General features: G+C 39.1%; 1 protein-coding gene across 2 annotated transcripts in view; it reads left to right on the top strand.

Moving 5' to 3' along the window:
- The window catches only part of wdfy3 (WD repeat and FYVE domain containing 3), a 101,030-nt gene that overhangs the window by 46,109 nt on the left and 32,120 nt on the right, over window positions 1-22,801 (top strand). For both annotated transcript variants that reach the window (XM_053610841.1, XM_053610840.1), the window contains exons 15-24: window positions 598-812; window positions 2,998-3,110; window positions 4,963-5,200; window positions 11,940-12,040; window positions 14,279-14,497; window positions 15,383-15,564; window positions 17,063-17,294; window positions 18,164-18,324; window positions 20,017-20,128; window positions 20,227-20,417. In XM_053610841.1, the coding sequence (XP_053466816.1) occupies window positions 598-812; window positions 2,998-3,110; window positions 4,963-5,200; window positions 11,940-12,040; window positions 14,279-14,497; window positions 15,383-15,564; window positions 17,063-17,294; window positions 18,164-18,324; window positions 20,017-20,128; window positions 20,227-20,417 (1,764 nt within the window). The remainder of the gene's footprint in view (window positions 1-597; window positions 813-2,997; window positions 3,111-4,962; window positions 5,201-11,939; window positions 12,041-14,278; window positions 14,498-15,382; window positions 15,565-17,062; window positions 17,295-18,163; window positions 18,325-20,016; window positions 20,129-20,226; window positions 20,418-22,801) is intronic.

Raw genomic sequence — 22,801 nt, 5'->3', positions numbered from 1 at the left:
TATCCTCTCTTTTCTTTGCTTGAGTTCCTGTCAGTTTCATCAAAACACGTCCCCATTGCTTCCATCACATTTTCTTTTGAGAGTTAAAAAAAAAAAAAAAAACCTCTTTTGCAGCCAGCCATGATACCAAGACATGAATCACACTGAGTACGTTTCAAGCTGATTTTACCTTTCAGTCTGACTGAAAGGTACTTATATTCAGCTTGAAGCATGCTCAGTGAATGTGGAGCTAAAAGTTGACTTAATTCAAAACTTTAGTGACAGTTATATGATGGTCAAAATTGCAGGTCAGGCTTGTTTTGCTATAATGGTGAGGAAAAACATCAGCACTGTCAGTGTCGTCTATACAGGAAAAACGACCTGCTTGTTACAGTGCTGATAAAAAGGAAGGTTTAATTCAACAGAACAGTTGAGCATTACCTTTTACTTGCTTTGCATTGTGGTTGCGATGTTTAGCGACACTGGTAAATAGAACTACGTTCTTTATTTAAACCACTCTCCTTGACTTGGCTTTACAAGCTTTTAGACATTTTGTATACTGATATGATCTTTGATTGATCAGTGAGCTTTATTCCTCCTAACTGTCCTTTTTCCCAGCATGCCTTGGAGTTGCAGTTGGCGGTGGCGAATGTACTGCAGTTGTTGGTACACTCTGAGAGGAACCAGCAGGTGCTGTGTGAGTCAGGGCTTCCATCACGCCTTTTACAACGCTGCAGCTGCGCCATGAGTGACGAGGAGCACCCTCTACACCCACCGCTACAGAGGACCTTCGAGAGGCTCGCCTCGCAGAACCTGCAGCCCATGGCACTCCGGTCAGTGTGAAACTGAGCAGGCTGAAAAGTGTCCTTATAAATACAGCACTGCAGTATTAGCAAAAGGACTAGGATACTAGGACCTTGATGTCTTTACCTCCAACATAAATAACAGCCTTATCAGGTTGCCAGTCCTATCAACAGCAGGGAATGCAATATAAATGTTCATTTTGGAGTGACGACTGAAGTTTAAGAAATGGTTGTGTCTAACATGTTAGTTGATGGTACAATTACTTTATCAGATGGATCTCAGTCGTGGAGCATTTTACCGTTATTCTTAAACAGCCGTTTATTTTTCAGCGTATTTGTGTGGCAGTCTGGGAAACTGTGGTTAAATTTTGGTGAAACGACAAAAAATCAGGTTTTAACCAAAATTGAGTTTTGTTTTTTTTCATTAAAAAAAACTTTTATACCTCAACATACATATACTTTACCAAATCGACATGTAAATGTTCTTAATCTTTCTTAGGATTTCTGCAAATATCACACTGGCTAAGGAGGCAGTTAAAACTGCTGAAAGATATCTAAAACTTTGTTAGTTGAGCATGCTTCCAACCACCACCCCGATATGATCAAAGTTTTCTCTAGTTACATGCAGTAATGAAACATACAGTCTAATCAACTCGGTTTGTGATCAGATTCCGGCTGTCAGAATGTCTGATGCTCCTACATCATCATCATCATCATCAAAACAGAGAAGAGCTGACAATGCTTTAAAATGTTTGAATGATCTATTGAACTGACATTAATAAGAAAAAACTGAGCCAGCAAAATAGAAGTAAGTGAAATAGTCGATAGTGATTATTTCCTCAACGGTGTTAGCGTGAACAGAGGAAAAATCAAGTGATGAGGTTCAGGTTTAAATTCTGCGAGGGACTTTTACCTTTGGTGGATGGGAATGATGCTGATAATCAGAATGAGAATTCATTTCCCGTTGTAAAATGTACAATTCTTTCAAATTTGGCAGTAATTTAGTTTTTCTGTAAGTAGGTTATGAATATACAGGTGCAACCGTTCTCATTTTTGGGGCGTAAGCGGTTTTAAAATGTTCTATTTTGCAACTCGTGCAAAAGAGAAATATTCCGAGAAGGTTCAGGAAAGTCTGTAGAAAATGTCTAGGCTTGTCTCAGTTGCGTTTTTAATGAATGGAATGAAAAAGTATTTCTATGTAATAAATTTGGCTCTTAGTCTTAGCTATATGTCTAGTATTGGACTAAGTTGTCTATATTATAGACTTAGCTGTACTGTTTTTCATAAAGCTGCTGGTCACATGATTAATTCCTCATCCAGTAGTAAGTATCATCCATAAGTGATGTTCAGCGTCATAACACACCACAGCGTTCAACGTCTACTACGGTTGGCTAATTTCTAATTAGAGTCTAACTTTAACCACAAGGGATTTTTTTATTTATTTAAAAAAGCTCCTACATCTGTTTATTGTTTGAGCTCAAAGATAACGCGAAATCTTTTCCATAGCTACAATCATAACGATCACAATTATTCAACTTGTACACACCCATGCAGTCTGGAGCGGATGAGTGAGGTTATTAAAAGTCAGTTCTGCTCCTTATCTCCTGATCTACCTTTGATTCACTGTGTAAATAAGATCTCCCCAGTGTGTGCCTGATTATCCAAGCAGGTCCCTGGCACTCAGAAGCTCACAGCACTCTGCAGGTTCTTTGTGTTCAAATGAAACCGATCGGATCTGTCAGGGGTTCAGTACTATTTAAAGTTCTCCGTGGGTTGTCTTGAAGAAGTACGAGGTCAGAGGAATGTTTTCCGAATGATCTCATCGTTGTAAATGTGTAAAAAGGAATCGAGAGAAATTGTGTTCACTGTGCATTTATCCACGATAGTGCTTAAGTTCAAGCTGTCATGGCTAGAGGTTTTTATGGTACGAACTGCTATTGAAATTGGGTGGGTTATTTATATTTAAAAAAAAACATCCTATGCTGCGGTGTGATGTCGCTCTTTACTGTGATCATTACCTAAACAGTAGGGGTGTAACGAAAAAGTGATTTGAATCAGAAAAATCAAGAAAAGTCCACGCTATGACCGTGTCGATTTACAAATGGATTTTCAAATCAGAAAGGGAAACAGTTCAAATCTGATTTTTCTGTTGAAAAATGAATGCGTTTGTATGTTAATGCAAAACATGTTTGTTTATTTGTTTTTCCTTCCACAGGGAGTTTTTGCGTTTAGGAAATCCTTTAAATTGCGGTGCCTGGGACAAAAAGCTTCTCAAGCAGTATCGGGTTCACAAGCCAAGTTCCCTGAGTTACGAAGCTGAAGCAAGAAGTAAGTAAAACATGATTCATGCAAAAATAAATAAATAAATAAATGGCTGGCTGGAACACAACACAGTTAAAATCCAAATAATCACCTGCACATCAAACAAAGCACTTTTCCCTTATTTTCATGTTACTGGCTGTAGGAGTGGCCGTAATTTTAACCGCCCATGCTAGAATGGTTCAGTTTAATTGAGCTGTCTGGCCATTTTAAACACAAGAAGGTGGTAATCCTTTTAATGACTTTCCTGAAGCTCCATTAGGAACAACCTAAAGCTGACCTTGATAGAGCGTTTAAAAAATATTGTCTTCTGAGCTTAGACTGCTAAATTCAAAGAGTTTTTGTAACTGCCTTTATGATTTGGCCTCAGTTTATGAGTGAATCTTGAAGCTACATTCACAAATACATTGATTTTATTGCTGTAAGTCTCCAGTCGCTGTACTATGAAGTCGCCAGTCGCTGTACTATGAAGTCGCCAGTCGCTGTACTATGAAGTCACCAGTCGCTGTACTATGGAGTCGCCAGTCGCTGTACTATGAAGTCGCCAGTCGCTGTACTATGAAGTCGCCAGTCGCTGTACTATGAAGTCACCAGTCGCTGTACTATGGAGTCGCCAGTCGCTGTACTATGAAGTCTCCATTCGCTGTACTATGGAGTCGCCATTCGCTGTACTATGGAGTCGCCATTCGCTGTACTATGGAGTCACCATTCGCTGTACTATGAAGTCGCCGTTCACTGTACTATGAAGTCGCTAGTCGCTGTACTATGGAGTCGCTAGTCGCTGTACTATGGAGTCTCCAGTCGCTGTACTATGGAGTCGCCAGTCGCTGTACTATGGAGTCTCCAGTCGCTGTACTATGGAGTCGCCAGTCGCTGTACTATGGAGTCTCCAGTCGCTGTACTATGGAGTCTCCAGTCTCTGTACTATGGAGTCTCCAGTCGCTGTACTATGGAGTCTCCAGTCGCTGTACTATGGAGTCGCCAGTCACTGTACTATGGAGTCTCCAGTCGCTGTACTATGGAGTCTCCAGTCGCTGTACTATGAAGTCGCCAGTCGCTGTACTATGAAGTCGCCAGTAGGCGTTCCTACTACTGCATTCCACTTTTGATAACAAACCGGTTTCTTGCTGCTAAAATGAAACATTCTAGAGGGAGAGTGTTTGTATAAAAAATTCACCAGGGTGTGTGTGTGTATATATATATATATATATATATATATATATATATATATATATATATATATTTGTGTCTGTGTCTGTGTGTGTGTGTATATATATATATATATATATATATATATATATATATATATATATATATATATATATATATATAAAATGTGTGTGTGTGTATATATGTATGTATGTATATGTATGTATGTATGTATATATACATTATATCCTATGAGATGAGGGCGAAGCAGTGTGAGCTCTTTGCCACTGGGTCCATCAATCTGCAGCGAAAGCACAAGTGCCGAACTGTCTGGGTCCACTAAAGAATTCGGACTCGTAAGCAGCATGGCGGAGCAGAGATCACGTGCGCTCTACTGTCTTCACACCCATTGGAAATCAATGCACCAAGTCGCTCCAAATGTGCACAAGGTTAACCTTTTTCGACCTTGTTGCATCGCTGGCCACGCCCACATATAGTCGCCAGAGTTCATTGAGAATGAATGGTCTCCGGTCACTTTGTCTCTGCGAGTCGCTGTATGTGTGAACCTACCTTAAGGCTTGGTTATTTATACTGGACGCATTAGTAAGCTGATCTTAATGTAGTTAGTAAACACAGAGAGAAACTGACCATTACAGAGGCCAGGCAAAAACCTTTTTCCTCGTTTATTTATTTATTTATTTTTTTTTTATAGACAGCATGACCGCATCTATGGAGGGCTTGGGGATGGACAGCGTGTTTGCGGTGAGCGAGGAGAGTGGTTCGTACCGGATCAGCCGGAGCTTGGTGCGCTCAGCTGAAGCCAGCGCCGTGCCCTTGACACGTGTCAAATGTCTGGTGTCCATGACTACGCCACACGACATCATCCGCCTGCACGGCTCTGCCCTCACGCCAGCCTTCGTCGAGTTTGATACAGCGCTCGAGGGTTTTGGGTGAGTGTTTAAAAGTTTGGCTTTCTTTACAGCCTTTATTGTAGAATATTGTGATAGATGGAAATGCCTGTAGTATGTAAAAGAAGACCGTCCGAATACATGTGCGGAGGTCTGGGAAAACTCATCAGATGTCGCTCAGGCTGAATTCTCCAGACTTTCTCCGCTTATTACATACATACAGCTCTAATTTTAAGAAAACATAAATCTGTTTCACCAAAATAATACAGTTTTTTTCTTATTTACTTTCTAACCTTTCTCTAAATGTCACGTTGGGTAAATCAATGTGTTTAATAAACGCAGCTGTAAATACAGATGTTTTAATTGGTAACTTGCTAGCCGCCTCAGCTAGCGTTCTTCATTCAGTGAATGTTATGCTTTGATCAAGTTGTTGGTTTATGTGCTAAAGGGAAATGAACATAATCCTAATAGCAGATCGAGTTGAACGCAGCATTATTGCAGCATTTTAAAAAAATAAATAAATAAAATTTGTTCTGCCCTGAATAAGCTATTTCATATAACAGATGTTTACATATAGTTCACAAGACACAATAACAACTGAATTTACACAAATGTAAATTTGTACATAAAAATAATGTCTTTAAACAAAACAATAATTTACACTGAGGAACAAAACAAAAACAGTCATTGATAATCCAGGTAAACTACACACGGTATTAAGAATCAAGGGTGTGTAAACTTTTGAACTGGTTCATTTGTGTAAATTCAGTTATTATTGTGTCTTATATATTATTGGACTATATGTAAACATCTGTTATGTGAAATAGCTTATTCAGAGCAGGAATTAATTATAAAACTAAATGCAATTTTAATGATGCCTCTTAATTATTATTCTTTTTTAATTATTAACATTTTGCAGATTCTGCAAGACGTATGTAAACTTATGACCTCAACTGTACATATTCATTTAAATGTGAATAAATAGTAGTTGAATTCTTAAATTTTGGAATTAACCAGACTTTGAAATGCATTAACATTATTTCAGATTCTTTGATATACATACAGAAAGATTTTATTCAGGAAAACCTGTAACTGATACAGAGCTTAATCTAAGTGAATATAGGCAAGGACAGACCATATAAAATGCTCCTAAAACAGGTTTTTGAACGTCCTCTGCTTTTATTTGCAAATAAAAGCAGGTGTTTTTCCTTTTTTTTTTTTTTCCTTTGCTGTAGGAGTGTTTTTTTTTGTTGTTGTTTTTTTTAACAAAACAAACTTGCTGCATTGCAGTCGTAGGCCTTTATGTCAACAGTAAATTCAAGCCCTCAAGATTTCAAGATCATTGAGCTATTTTATGGCGGGTTTTAAACCTGAAACAGTTACAGCTTTTAAAATGTTTATTTCTAGATAAAAAGCTGCTGTTTTGCTTCTAGTTTCTGTGCCGTTATGAATGTTGTGTCTCTTAATGTAGTCTCCAGCACTATGTTCTGCTTGTATATTTCTCCACTTTCAAAGACAGACTATATCAAAATAAATTTTAAGGAAATTCCGTTTTATTGAAGAAAAAATAAAGTCTGTTGGGGTTTTTTTTGTTTGTTTGTTTTTTAAGTAGATAATGTCTCTTTCAGGTTTTTGGCCCTACTTTTATCCAGACATCAGGAAAAGATCTGAAAGCGTGTGTAAATCTTTTGACACATCAGATTTGCAAGTGCAGCACAGAGAGCGTTTGAGGCTCCCACCTGCTTTTGCTTCATTAAGATAAACCAGGGATGTGTGCACATTCTCCAAATAGCTCCTTTTGCTTAGATTTAATATTTGTTATGATTTATGAGGGCACAGTGAGCCAGCAGTACTCCACATTAGTATTCTGCACTGTTAGTAATGTTGTGTTGAAATTGATACTTTAGTAACTTATTGTAGCAAACATCAATAATAATAATCCATTTAGATTGTTATATTAAAAATAATTTGATCAGTGCTTCCAATGTAGTGCTTCGAAAGCACAACCTTTTCACTGTCTGTACGGCAAGCTCACTGCTAGTCTTGTCTGATGTAATTGATATAATGATTTCATCATGTCTACATGATGTCACACTGCCATGATATCCAGTGACACTTACTCCGAATATTATATTATATTAACAGTCCTGTTAGCTTTTACACATTTTGCATCAGAGTCCCGCAATTTAACATGGGAGTACGAGGGGATACAAGGCGAGAACGTGGGATGCAAGTTATCACTCAGAAATATGCCAAAGAGCAGTGTTTTTCTTCCCTGTGAAAGGGAGATGAGTCATGCATGAATCTGTAATGATTTGCAGAGGTGTTTTGAACTCTCCAATATTAACTGACACTGAGTGGAAGCCCTGCCCCCTTCCCCACTCTCACCCTCGCTTTCTGTGAAGATGTTTCTGTGGAGTTTGTTTTGAGTTCATTCATATGAAATAAAATCCAGCAATGTATGTTTGAATGAACTAACATTAGGTAAATTATATAATTAGTGTCAGTTAGCTGTGTTTATTTTATATATATATATATATATATATATATATATATATATATATATATATATATATATATATGCCAGCAAAAAAATTTCAGCTGGAAAAGTTTAAGTTTTTTGCCAAAAGAAAAACACAATGAAAATTATGAGCTAAAGAGTTTAAATACTATGATGTGTTAGATTTAACACTTTACCAATAAGGCTAATGGCGATGACATTGCCATTACATAAGCTGGATTTTTCATTAGTTCAATTCAATTCAATTCAATTTTATTTGTATAGCGCTTTTTACAATAGACATTGTCTCAAAGCAGCTTTACAGAAATATCAACATGGTATACAGATATTAAAGGTGCGAATTTATCCCAACTGAGCAAGCCACTGAGTGGCGACGGTGGCAAGGAAAAACTCCCTAAGATGTTTTAAGAGGAAGAAAACCTTGAGAGGAACCCGACTCAGAAGGGAACCCATCCTCATCTGGGTAACAACAGATAGTGTGAAATAGTGTGATTAGTCTGTTTTGTTTTTTGTTTTTCACTGTCCTGCTCCGATCAGGACAGTAAAAAACAGTTTGAGCAGCAAATCGAAGGTGGAAAAAAATATCAGGCGTGGCGACATTAGACAACCAAATTATTAAAGGCTTATATTGAAAATGCACTGGTTTTATTTATTTATTTGAATCCACAAACTGCAGAATCATCTTAAAATCCACCATCCAGCTGAGTTTGCACAGTTGGCACTGCCGGCAAGCAGTTCCCGACTGCCCCGCTTGATAATATCATTATGCTCTTAACGTGAAATTGTGGAAATGCTGTACTTTCTTTTTTTAATTTTATTTTTTATTTTTTATTTTATGTTATCAGTTCTGGATGGTTAAATAATTTTTATTTATTTTTTTTAAAATGGTAAATCGTGAGCAGTATATATATTTTTTATATATACAAAGCAGTAAAGCACAAACCTTCTCACTGCAGGTGTATATGTTTCTTCACAGAACAAGGTACAGTTTTGCAGCTTTGAGTAGTAATGGTTACAACTATAGCTATCTGTGTACTGTAGAACATTATGTTTTCTCCATTAAATTAAAATGATATGTGGAATGTAATTTATGGGCCTTTTGTTCTACAGTACTGTAATGTACACAGCACATATCTGGAATCAGTGTGTTGCAGTTATTAGCGATGAAGATAGAGCGGTGAAAGGGGAATTCTGAAAAATATGGCATCATCACTTAACATTAGTGGCACATTTTTTTGTATATATTTAGGGGGCCAAGCACCAAAGCTGCTTCTTCTTCTTCTTCTTCTTCACCTCCTCCTCCTGGCTAGGGTGTCTGTGGCTGCCCATAGAATCATCTGTCTACAAAGTTGTGAAATTTGACACACTGACTGGGGAGGGTCTAAGTAACATTCTGACCAAATTTTGGTCAAGTGTTGCCAATGCTCTAGCACCACCATCGGGTCAAATTTGGACATAATTTGGAAGTACCTTTATGGGCATAACTTTTGAAGCCAGACATCCCTGGATTCCCTCAGTCGAGATGAGTTCAGCACATCCTATGATGTCATTTTAATTAGATTTTCCTGAAAAAGAAGTTATCAAAAGATAACAAGCCAACAAATCTGACTTTAAAGCCACAAAACAGGAAGTGAGGCTGTACCTCAACAATGACTTTGTGCACTGACACAGAACTTGGTAGGCACCTTCAAGACCATGTCATGAGGCTATGCAACAAATTTTGTGACAGTGCCATGTACTGGTCACTTACAATAGTTACAATAACATGCTAAAAAAATTTTGTCCAATCTTCACCAAATTTGGTTCACATCATCTTGAGACCTGGTTAAACAAAAGTTGCCAAAGGAACTCTGGTATTCAAAACCATTCTCCCATAACGGACTGGCAAATGCATGAAACTGCAAATCATTCTTGAATCATTCTTGGGGTGGCTGTGGATCAGGTGGTAGAGCGGTTTGTCCACTAATCGTAGGGTTCAAGGTTTGAGTCCCGGCCCATGTGACTCCACATGCTGAAGTGTCCTTGGGCAAGACACTGAACCCCAAGTTGCTCCCGATGGCAAGCTGGCGCCTTGCATGGCAGCTCTGCTGGTGTGTGTGTGTGTGTGTGTGTGAGAATGGGTGAATGAGAACCAGTGTAAAGCGCTTTGTAGAACCGCTAAGGTTTAAAAAGTGCTATATAAATGCAAACCAGACCATTTGAATCCCTTTTCCTATAGTTATGATTTCCGGTGATTGCTTATGCAACAATTGTAGCATGTCTGTGAATGTGCGGCTTGCCGAGTCTGGGGGCTTGGCCCCTGAAAATGCTGAAAATTTCATTTAGAATGCTGTTTGCTCTGATTTCAGCTGAAGGTGCTGGTAAGCAGAATATTCTGGTCACGCTGTCCCACATTAGCACACACACACACACACACACACACACACACACTCCTCCATCTGCCTCAATGAAATATTCATTTTAACTTGTCTCTTATCAGGACTGGCGGAGCGGCTTAATGGAGCAGACACAGCTGCACTTGAGCTTCTGTGGGCTCACTGGGAAACGGAAAGGCATTAGCATATTTGTGCCCCCAACACACACATACATCCACGCACACTCTATGTGGTTATGTCTAGTTTTTTAGCCACCAGTAATGGATTTGAAGCTGCATCTGTTAGTCCAGCCTGATTATATCAGAAGCCTGTGTAGTCAGAGTAAATTGGACTCTGTGGGGACGATGTTGGCAGCTATAATGAGTACTGCTAACTGTCTGATTTATCATTCCTTCATATCACAGAGTATTTCAATTTCCCAGTCAAGGCTTTGTTTTAATGTTCTAATACATTATGGTTTCTGTAGTAGCAGCTTACACAGGAGTGCCGATGACGTTCGGACAGTAAATATCTGATTGCAATCGGAGTTGATCGGGCTTATGTCTGTTTCACTACAACATGTAGCTGTCTAACAACTTGATCAAAGTGTGACATTCACTGTGTGAGGAAATCCCACTTACCTAGCAAAGTTTTAGGCAGACTGACTGTTTTAAATTTCCTTACCCAACATAACCTTTGCAGGAAGAACGCCTAGGCAAGCTGAAAAATGAATGGTGAATGTATTTAGGGTTTCTTAAAGTTCACGTGTCAAAATATGTTAGATGGTACAATGTTAGTCACATTTTGAAGGAGGTTTTTGAAACCTGTTTTTTTTTCTTCTTTTCTTTGAGGTTTTTGATTTTCGGCTTCTATTTGCAGTTAAAAGCGTGTGTTTTTCATTCCTTTTCCCTTTGCTGTTGGCTATTATTACTGCATTTTGCCACAGGGCAGAAAAAGGAACAGAGAGATGTTGCTAAAAGCATGTTTCTGAAGCAAACAAATTTCCTGTACGAAAATCATTTTCCTTTTTATTAACAATGAATACCTTCAGGATTTCAGGAAAGGTTTTAGACCTTGTAAAATTGTGGCTCGCAGATAAAATCTGGGCTTTTCATTTTTACAATCTTCCTTTGAACACATCTATTCTGGCTGTGTAGGAAAATGTTATTTTCTCTTAATATAGAATCCAGCATTATAGTCTCCTTTTGTATTTTCTCCTGTTATGAGGAAATACAATATTATTGGTTCTTATCGATTATTTAATTGCCTGTAAGAGTATTAATATGCATACTATTGTCTTCTTGTCTGCATTCTCTGTGTACAAGGTTTCCAGGGTTTTAGCGAGATGGGGGTAAAAGAGCGATTTACGTTATACTCCTCAACATTCTGCTGCTTATTCATGCAATTATCCAATCAGCCAATCATGTGGCAGCAGCACAATGCACAACATCATGCAGATACAGGTCAAGAGCTTCAGTAGATGTTCACATCAAACATCAGACATGGGGGGGGATTTTTACGCACAACAGTCTTGACAGAATGGTGTGAAAAACAAAAAAAAAAAAACGTCCAGTTAGTGGAAAATATGCCGGTGGAAATGCCTTATTGATGAGAGGCGTCAGAGGAGAATGGCCATACTGGGTTGAGCTGACAGGAAGGCTGTAGTAACTCATTTACCCACTCTAGACGAGCAGAAAAGCATCTCAGTACACAAAGACATCGAACCTTCCACTCCTGTCAGCCAAAAAGAGGAATCGGAGGCTACAGATTAAACTGGACAGTTAAATATTGGAAAAAGACCAGGCAATGCTCACTGTAATGTCAGATCAACAACAGAGTGTTAAATGTTCTCAGGTCACCATCTCTCTATCTCTGTTTTGCTCATTTCTCTATCTTCTGTTTTTAGGTGTTTGTTTTTGCCTAGCCTGGCTCCTCATAACGCGCCGTCCAACAACACCAACACATCTGGAGTGAACGACGGGGCTGTAGTCAGTGGCATGGGGAACGGTCAGTATCTACACACACACACACACACACACACACATCTGCAAGCACTGAGTCAGCAGACAGTACCCACTCCATCCCTGTCTATATCCAACAAAGAGATGCAGCTGCTGATAAAGACAAAGGAGTCAAGACAAAGTTAGACAAGAAAGGACAGGACATCCTGGAGTTTTAGAGAAGCAGAAAGCAGGAGTGAAGAGAAGCGGTGCAGAGAAAATACTGAGAGGCTGCTGAGCGCTTAGTAAAGAAGGACATTTGTATACGTAGAGAGACGTATAGAGATGTGTGCGTGCTTTAAGCCTCCTCTGGCGCAGCACTGCTGAGTGGCAGCGTTATGTAGTATTAATGTGATGATGCAATATGAAGTGTAGAGCTTTTTAGATCCCTCGTTCTCTTTCCCGTCTCTCCGTCTTCTGCAGACCCCGGATAGACGGACGCCTCTTACCCCCCCCCCCCACCCCCCGTTTTCTCTCCCTTCTCTATCCATCTCTGTCTTTCTTCTTCTCCTTCCTCCCTCGGGAAGGTAAATGGATGTTTTCGGTATTTATAGACAGCCTCCTGCAGCACGTCCTCTGACCTAGTTTCCTGCGGATGACGTCATCGCTGCCACTGACGGAAGAATTTTCATTCACATTCTCACAGGCAGCCTGAAGACTCAGATCTCAGGCTCTTACATTTCTGCTTGTTTTTTTTTCTTGCTCTGTAAGGAGTCTTATTTTCTGATGGCTGGAATGGAATCCGAACAAAGCACGTTTTTGGTATATGTTTGGTATATATATATCCTCATTTGTAAGTCGCTTTGGATAAAAGAGTCTGCTAAAGGAATAAATGTAAATATATTTTTTTAAAATAAATGAATAAAGTGAGCTGAATGACAGAGTGAGTGGAGAAACGCTGTGCTTTGCGTTGTCAGCAGGTTTATTTTGTACGCCATATTAGTCACTTTAGTCCATTTGTCCGTGTGGTAAACATTTACATAAATATTCTTTCGGTAATGACTGACTAACCACTAATAACGTGGGTTGTTTTATTTACTAAAATGGAAAGACGTCCCACAAATACCATATCTAAATATTTTTCACATTTTCCACATATGATCCTTATTTTGTAATTGGTGGATTAGAGCGTAAATTGCTGTGCTTTGTTTCCAAAAAGCTTTTTCCCAAAAAAAAAAAAAAAGTTTAGACCTAATAGACTTTTTTTTCCAAAGTAAAGGCACTGTTGCTATTTGGCTTGATTTGATTTCACACTGCACATATTTAACCACATGAAAATGACACCAAAACATTGGCAGAGAGGCACATAGGGATGGAAGTATTTCAGAAATACGGTGATGGGGAAAAAAAAACATTTAGCAAGTGGAAATACCTTGAGCATTGTCAAATCTATCTGTAAGATATAAGATTACAATAAACTAAATATAATTTTACAGATTACAAGATTACAATAAACCAAATAATAAACGTTTATTAAACCTATTTCAAGTCATTTGTACTCATTTCAAGCTTGAAGTAGTCTTGCTCTTTTGCCAGATCATTTTGCTCATTTTAAGCATTTATTTCTAGAAAGAAGCAAAATTATCTGCCAATCAAGTCTGAAAATGAGTAATAATGTCTAGAAATATGTTAATGATCTTATATTTGGTTTATTGTAATCTTATAGTAAGAAATATTAGATAAATCTGACCCTATTCAAGATGTTTTCACTTGCTAAGATGCCATTGTTTTGCGGTGAAAGGTAAACTGGCTTTTGCAAAGTGAGCTTAGGAATCATAAGGAATAGATAATTATATAAATAATGACATTTTGCATCTTGTGTCCTCTGTTTATTTTTTATTTTGTTCATCATTTCAATTATAATTAGGTTTTGCATACCTTATGCGCTGTTCATTTTCTGTTTTGTTCGTCACTCACTCCGAATATAATTACATTTTGAGTACCGCAGCCACCATTTATTTTCTGTTGTATGTACATCTGTGTAAATATTCAGAACGCATCACATTCCCGCAGCACTTCAGCTCTGTGCGTTTGCTCTGTTCTCACCTGCACGAACAAAGCACACCGAGCGGGAAGGGGCGCCATGGTTCGAGTCGAACGCGATAAATACTGAATATGTGAAAGCACGCTAAATCTCTCAGATAAATGCAAGAATATATCAAGGAAATATGTGTTGAGCTACGTCTCAAACCCGGTACATTCAGCTTCGTGTTGAAATTTGTAGCGTATTCCTCATTGTGCACAGGTGAGCGGTTGTTTCCTCCTCCATCGGGCCTCAGTTACTCCATCTGGTTCTGTGTGGAGCGTTTCAGCACATCTCCACACACACACCCAGTGCGTTTACTAACCGTCGTGAGGAGAGCCACGGCGTCCGAGCAGCACTACGTCTGTCTGGCCATCGTGCTCTCCGCCAAAGACCGCTCGCTCATCGTCTCCACCAAAGAGGAGCTGCTGCAGAGCTACGGTAAGTCTATTTACTGTTCACGCCACTTACCGGTTTCATGACATGTTTCTGTGAATATTATTTCTTTTTATATTGTGTTGATGTTCATATACCGTATCGCAAGACTCTCTTCTTTTCTTTAGGTTAAGTATTCAAACTTAAGAAAGAAATCCTTTTAAGTTCCAAGCTTCAAATTCAGTTTGCTATGTTAAAGCACATTATTCAGTAACTACTATGAATTATTCAGTTACTAGTGTGAAAATAACAGAAAATGCGTGTATGTGAGAATGAGGAATGTAGGTCTGCACCTACGGGAGTTTTTACAGGAGTTAAGGCTACGTGAGTGACTAATATTGTGTATGTGGGTCAAAGATGGAAAGGGGTTTTTAAATAGCAAAAATAATTCATTATAGTTCTATAATTATAAATAGTTATTATAAAAGTTTATAAATAAAAAAAAGTTTTTCTTTGTAAGGATTTACAACGCAGACTTTTATCCTGAAGGACAAGCTTGTGCTTTATTTCAACTTCCCCATAAACACATTTAACAGATAACAGAGAAGTACGAACAGAATGTTAGATTTATGCCTGTTGTTAATGTTCAATCAAATAAATCAACTTTGAATGCAAATTAGGCACATCTTATCTTTGACCCAAATGTATATTCATAAGCAGAGAGATTTATAAATGTATTTATTTATTTATTTATTAAACAAACAGCTTTTTTTTTTTTTTTTTTTTTGCTTTAAGTGATGTGTTAGTTATAATTCTGTCTTTATGCATGTTGCTGTACTGTATATGTTTTGTATTTTTATGTCTGTAGCATATCTTATTAGAATAGATTGTCTTTTCAGTTCGCTTTCTTTCATGTGTGTGACCTCACTTCCTGTGTGGTTTGCTCCACAGCGGATGACTTCAGCGAGGAGTCGTCGTTCTACGAGCTGCTGCCGTGCTGCGCCCGTTTCCGGTGCACTGACCTCATCACCGAGGGCCAGTGGCACCACCTGGTGCTGGTCATGAGCAAAGGGATGCTGAAGAACAGCATGGCTACACTCTACATCGACGGTCAGCTGGTCAACACGGTCAAGGTGAGACACACATGAACACAATTCCATTCCTCCTGGGTTTTAGTCACCAGGTTCAGATTGTTTTGGATTTTATAACAGTATTTTCCATTCAGTTGATCTGAAAGGGCCCAGTATAATTTTATTCAATTTAGCAGCTTCATCCAAACTCATAACACTGCCCTTTTAGAAAATAATTAATTATGGCTATTAAGTGTTATTATCCAGCTTTCACAAGTAGTTGGTTTCCCCAGTGTTTTTTTTTTGTTGTTGTTGTTTTTTGTTTGCTTGTTGTTTTTTTATCTCTGATCTTTCAGTTCTGTTCAGGCCATTTTACTTTTAGATTTCATCACAATATAGTTCAAATGGATATAAAAATCAACCTCATACAACTGATCTGTGAATATTTAATATATCTTATCACCTAAATCTTTCACAATATGAACATATTTATGGAAATAGACACACGAATCCTACCTGTTTAGGTCAAAATGAGCTATAATTTTTTATTTCTGTAATATGAATTTCCACCAGAAGAGTATATGAAGCTTTAAACCGGCATGAAAGAATATCCAGATTGTACAGGTGAATGAAAAGTAATTCCATCAAAAAAGAAATGATGGATGCAAAACAGAGCCATAAAGATTTTAATGCTAAAAGCCATTACAGTCTTAAAAATAAGATTTGCACGCTATTTAATTCATAGTATTGAAATTTCCTTTTTCTTCAAATATCACAGATATTTCCAATATATTTAAAAAGGAAAAAAAAAAAAAAAAGCTATTCATGTTGTTCATTTCAGCGCTCACATTCTACCAGTCAAATTCAATTTGTGAAATCCATGTGCAAGTTAAGCATCCAGGCTCCCAAGTGATCGAGCCTGGAGTCCTGAGGGACTGAACTGATTGGCTAGATATCATTTCATAGTATTCCAGGCTTGATTGTCTTGTCACTGGCTAGCCCGGATGATTAATCTGTATTTTTGTGAAGTGAATTTTGCACACTAACTTTGGCTAGTTGAATATCTTATTATTGAATTTAAATTTGTGAACAATTTGTGGTGGGGGGAAAAACTACTACCGCTGAATTTTCGAGGAATATTTATTACGTGTGTGTTAAAAGTAATATATTTCAACACTGCGAATTCCATGGTGTTTATGTTTGGTTAATAAACATTCAGTGGATTTGAACATTTCAATCTCTGTTTCTTTTTGCATGTAAATAAAATTGACTGCATATAACTCTTGTAATGGAAAAGGATATAAAGAAATATACATTTTTTCCTAATCAGTTGTTATAATTGAGCTGAGGTTAAGAATATAAGCTATTCTATTTGAGCCTTGCTTGAACAGCCAGCATCGTGTAGAAACATTTCACACCTCCTTTGTGGTTTGCCTCTGATGCTTCGGATCTGATTAGATAAAGCAGCAGAGGTATACACCGCACAAACCACACTGTCACCTCAAGCCACTTCCTGCTTTCCGCCTCCTTGACTTCACTCTCTGTCTCCCTCACTGTCTAGCTCCACTATGTACACAGTGTGCCTGGTGGCACTGGGGCGGCCAACGCTCCTGTGTTGAGCACGGTGTACGGCTACATCGGGACTCCTCCTGCTCAGCGGCAGCTCTCCTCTCTGGTGTGGCGTTTGGGACCTACGCACTTCCTGGAAGAAGTGCTGCCTGCTGCCAGCGTGAGCACCATTTACGAGCTCGGGCCTAACTACGTGGGCAGCTTCCAAGCCGTCTACTTGCCATGTGAGTCATTTTCGCTAAGCCTGGATATGTTTCACACTTTTTGCACATGTGTGTTTAGTGTGTATATCTGAGCTCAAGGATTTCGCTCACTGTAAAGCAGTATTGGGTTAGGATAAATACGATATGAATAATATGACTGATAAATGTTTATTCATTTCAACATCATCACATGGTTTTGAGGTAAACAACCTATGCTATTGATGTGGTAGGTTAAGATTAGATCAAGAAATGGTGGCACAATCCTATAAATTCATACATATTTGAATGAATATGTAATGATGGTATGCCATTTTGGTATGTAGTAAGGAAAAAGTATTCAAGGCTAACAGAGATAATGAAAATGATAATAATGAGTCTTTACTGGTCACATGTACAGTAGAGCACAGTGAAATTCTTTTCTTCGCATACCCCAGCCTATGAGGAAGCTGGGGTCAGAGCACAGGGTCAGCCATGTTACAGCGCTCCTGGAGCAGAGAGGGTTAAGGGCCTTGCTCAAGGGCCCAACAGTGGCAGCTTGACGGTGCTGGGGCATGAACCCCCGACCTTCCGATCAGTAACCCAGAGCCTTAACCCCTACGCCACCACTGCCCCCCTAAGCCACCACTGCCCCCCTAAGCCACCACTGCCCCCCTAAGCCACCACTGCTCCCCTAAGCCACCACTGCCCCCCTAAGCCACCACTGCCCCAGATGATTATTCTTTGTGATTCAGGTTTGCAAATTAAAAGTGTTGCCATAGCAACATTCAAGCAAAACCTTGACTCTCAAAAAAAAGCACAAAAAAAAATTATTAAATCAAGGGTGTACTCATAGTTTCATCTGATACTGACTTCTTGTATTTGTCTGATGTTGTATCTTCTTTCCTCTTCAGGTAAAGACTCGAAGACTGAGGCTGTTCCTCCATGTCCTGTCTCGCTGGTACCAGAGGAGAAAGTGTCCTTCAGTTTCTACGCCCTCTCCGTCTCATCCCTCACCGTGGCCAAAATCCGCAAGGCCTACAACAAAATAGACAGCAAGGCCATCGCCAAACAGGTGAGAACAACCTTCCTGTTCTCTACACGATTATGTGTAGAATATAATTTTTTTGTAAAACCCAGACACTTCAGATAATCAAATTTAAACTTACAGATACACAATGAAAAACTGTGAATATAAAATAAAAACCTGTGACGATTGAATAAAACAGAGGCATCTATGCCACCATTTGCTTTTTTTAAAAAAAACCTTATCAGTTTATATTATTTTTAAAAGTTAACACATATGCAGTCTTTGTCTGAATTTGTTCCCTACCAAATATTTAAGGTGTCAGTTATGTTGTAGTGATGTCAAATTCTTAGTAAGCGTTCATATTCCACGGATATTACTCAGTACACACTACTACCACCATACAAAGTTAATTTTACTGCAGTGTTGATTCAAATTACATTTGTGTCACCAGTGTTTCACCTCTCAGTAAATCGTATCAAACGTCTTTGCTAGGAGTAATGTCATTTTGTTTGAGAAATTGTTTGAGAAACAGCGTATTAGTATTCCACAGATGGTTAAATAAAATCAGTGTTTGGCAGGTGACTCGGATTTCGGAAGGAGTTTGTAAGAGAAGTAAAGTGCTCAGTCAGCAATATTGCGGAATAGCAAGGTAGAAGTCATTAAAGAAATTTCCCCACTGTCAATAATGTATATAATCCTTTGTGAAGGAGATGTTACTGCCCTCATCAGTGTTTAATTGTAAGCGAGTGTTTAATATAACAGTCTTGGGTCTGTATTACTGAATTGTGGACGTGGGTTTATGTGATACACTGTGTACACCGATCAGCCATAACATTAAAACACCTGCCTAATATTGTGTAGGTCCTCCTTGTGCCACCAAAACAGCTCCATTGACCTATTGAGGCATGGACTCCACAAAACCTCTGAAGGTGTGTTGTTGTATCTGCCATCAAGACGTTAGGAGAAGATCCTTAAAGTCCTGTGAGTTGCGAGGTGGGGCCTCTATGGATCGGACTTGTTTGTCCAAAACATCCTACAGATGATCGATCAGATAGCGATCCAGGGAATTTGGAGGGCAACACCTTGAACTCTTTGTCATGTTTCTCAAACTATTCCAGAACAGTTTTTGCAGTGTGGAAGGACGCATTATCCTGTTGAATGAGGCCACTGCCATTAGGGAATACCGTTGTCGTGAAGTGGTGTACTTGGTCTGCAGTAATGTTTAGGGGGGTGGTACGTGTCAAAGTAACATCCACATGAATGCCAGGACTCAGGGTTTCCCAGCAGAACATTGCCCAGAGCATCTCACTGCCTCCGCCGGCTTGCCTTCTTCCCATAGTAGATCCTGCTGCATCTCTTCCCCAGGTAAGTGACGCACCTGGCCATCCATGTGACGTAAAAGAAAACGTGATTCGTCAGACCACGTTCCCCGGTTGTTCTTCCTTGGATCACTTTTGGTAGGTACTAACCACTGCATGCCGGGAGATGCTCTGACCCAGTCGTCTAGTCATCACCATTTGGCCCTTGGCAAGGTCGCTCAGATCCTTACGCTTGCTCATTTTTCCTGCTTCCAACTTCGAGAACTGACTGTTCACATCCCTTGACGGGTGCCATTGTAACGAGATAATCAGTGTTATTCACTTCGCCTGTCATTGGTTTTTATGTTATGACTGACCGGTGTATGTTCGTTCAGGATGTAGTGTCAAATCTAAAATACTGAAAGAGACCTCTTTACAGCTGGCAGTCTCGTCTCATGAGAACGCCACTCCAGTGAAGCTCATCCACAACGCTGCAGGCCATCTGATCGGACCTGCCAGGACCATCGGCGCTGCTGTAATAGGCTACCTGGGTATGAATTCAGCGATGTTGTAAATCTGTGAATCCGTTATTTTGGTATGTTCATTCTTCTCAATAGAAATGTGGATTTCTCCCCGTCTTCCCCTGCAGGTGTGAGAGCCTTTGTGCCTACCCCAGTGGCCACCACGTTGCAGTATGTGGGTGGTGCTGCCGCCATCCTTGGATTAGTGGCCATGGCGTCAGACGTGGAAGGGCTGTACGCAGCCGTCAAAGCTCTGGTGTGTGTGGTAAAGAGCAACCCGCTGGCCAGTAAAGAGATGGAGCGCATCAGAGGCTACCAGGTTAGCCCCACTCTGTTCATATAAAAAACCCCGACTAGATTAGACTCATCAAGACCATATTTGCCTTTCTGTTTTATTCATTTATAACCAGATCATTGATTCAGCATCACTGAACATGACAAAAACATGTGAAAATCACTAACGAAATAGAAACTCTATGATCACCGATGCCCTTGGGGTCAAACATTATCTCCTTATTTTAAATTTAAGTAATTGGCATCACAGCAGTCAATGACTTGATCTCAGAATAATGAATAAAAGAGCTGTCCCGCTTGCTCAATAAACTTAAAATAGCTGTATCATCTGAATATTTTAAGATGTAATTCTGTAAGTGCCTGCTTGAGCACTCATTTGTATCAGCGTTTAAAAAAAAAAAAAAAAAAAAAAAAAGGACTGATGAGCTAACGCAGCCTTGTGGAACGCCCGTACTACCAAATTTTAATTGGGACAGACTGTTGATTACTTTAACACTCTGGGTTCTGTTTGTTTAAAAGGAGTAATACCAGTGTATAATTGCAGGATTCACACCTCACTGCTTTAGTTTTTTAAATTAAGATATAGGGTTGGATAGTGTTAAAGGCAGAACTAAAATCAATATTAAGCTTCAGGGTCCTCAAGATGATTTAAGATGAAGTGTATCAAAGTATTAATGGCATCACCTGTACCTCTGTCTTGTCAATAAGCAAACCGAAATGCATCTGATTTACTGTTAATGTCTGCTTTTAGCATCGACACCATACGCTTCTCAAAACACTTCATCGCCACTGACGTGCGAGCGATTGGTCTAAAATCATTCTTTTCAGAGGAGTGAGCTATTTTTGGCACAGGAATTATGAGAGTTTTTTTTTTTTTTTCCCCAAAGGGTTGGGACTGTTTTCGAATCAATAGACTGTTGGAATATAGAGCACCAAGCAGGGGTCAGTTCCTCGACACAGACCGTTAAAAGAAAGACTGAAATACCATCAGGGCACAGCAGACTTCTTAGGGCACGTATGTTTGAATAACAACTGAACATGGTCGGGGTCAGTCATCAACCTGTTCTCCCCAAGATCGGAAGTAATCGTAGTGCTCAGTTCTGATTTACATGCCTTTTGTAAATCATCAGTTGTAAAAGCCTCTTCTTTGCTCGTTGCATGTTTGTTTTTTAGGGGGTTTTTTTAACTCCACATTCTTTATTCCTTGCTGCTTTAAGCAACTGAAACAGTTCTTTCTGAACAGATTTTAGTGCTACACGATCGTGGTTTTTAAAAGCAATTTGTTTTCCTGTTAATGCAATGCTTTATCTCCTTTGTGATATAAAGTTTGTTATTGGGTAAATAGTTACCTGTTTTTTAGTAACCACATTATCTGCACTGAAATGTACATAGTCTGTTATTACTCCTGTAGTTTCATCAATATCAGCACTATTAAAAAAAAAATATCCCAAGAAACATCCTTTCAGAGACTCAGTACTGTCTTCTGACCACACGAACACGTCTTTAGTCATGGGTTTAGAACTCTTCAAGACTGTCCTACATGTTGGAATAAGGTGCGCTGTATTGTGATTGATTTTGCGTTCTACGCCTTCTTTACATTCCCATAGTGTTTATCTAAAGTTCTGTTGTCTCTTGTGGCTCATATTGTTCGAAACCAGATAATGACAGTTCCAGTTTGCAGTGGTTAAAGTCTCTCAGTATAAAAACATGTGCACTGGGTGTGCGTTGAAGTTGTTGTTGAACACAGGCATTGATTTGCTCTGCAGGTCTTATTGCATTAACCGGAGGGAGGAATATAAACCCTACAGATGACGATGTTCCCAAACGCTCTCGGGAAATAAAAGGGTCTTAAACTTAAGCAAAGTAGTTCAACATCTGTATTACATACCGTGGATCTCACTGGGATCGGTGGGTATCGGTGATCATAGACCTGTACTTGTACATAACCAGGATATTACACAAGTGCAGTCTTACAAGCACCTTGGAGTGTATTTAGATAGATCTCTTACGTGGGACATGCATATTAATTGGGTCTGTGAGCGACTTTACCAAAGGCTGGATTTTTTTTTTTTTACACAGATTGTGGTTTTATGGAGTTGATGATAAAATTTTATTTCTTTTTTTTTAATCAGTCTGTATCAGAGAGTGTAATCAGGTATGGACTGTCAGCCTGGTACGGAAACCTCACCGTGAAATACAAAACAACAAACAAAACAGTGTTACATACGTAATAGGAACTGCTATGAAATTGATAGGCCAGAAAGACTATTACAGTATCCAGTCTCTCTATGATCGGTGTACATTAAGAGAAGTTAGAAGAATTCTGAGTGACCCGTCCCATGTCCTCCATACTTGTTATGAACTGTGACCTTCTGGTAGACGTTACAGAATCCCTCTGTGCAAATTGAA

Source organism: Ictalurus furcatus, chromosome 22, assembly GCF_023375685.1.
Source record: "Ictalurus furcatus strain D&B chromosome 22, Billie_1.0, whole genome shotgun sequence".
In the NCBI taxonomy this organism is placed as follows: domain Eukaryota; kingdom Metazoa; phylum Chordata; class Actinopteri; order Siluriformes; family Ictaluridae; genus Ictalurus; species Ictalurus furcatus.
The sequence above is the reverse complement of the archived record's forward strand: the minus strand, read 5'-3'. Positions and strand labels throughout refer to the sequence as shown.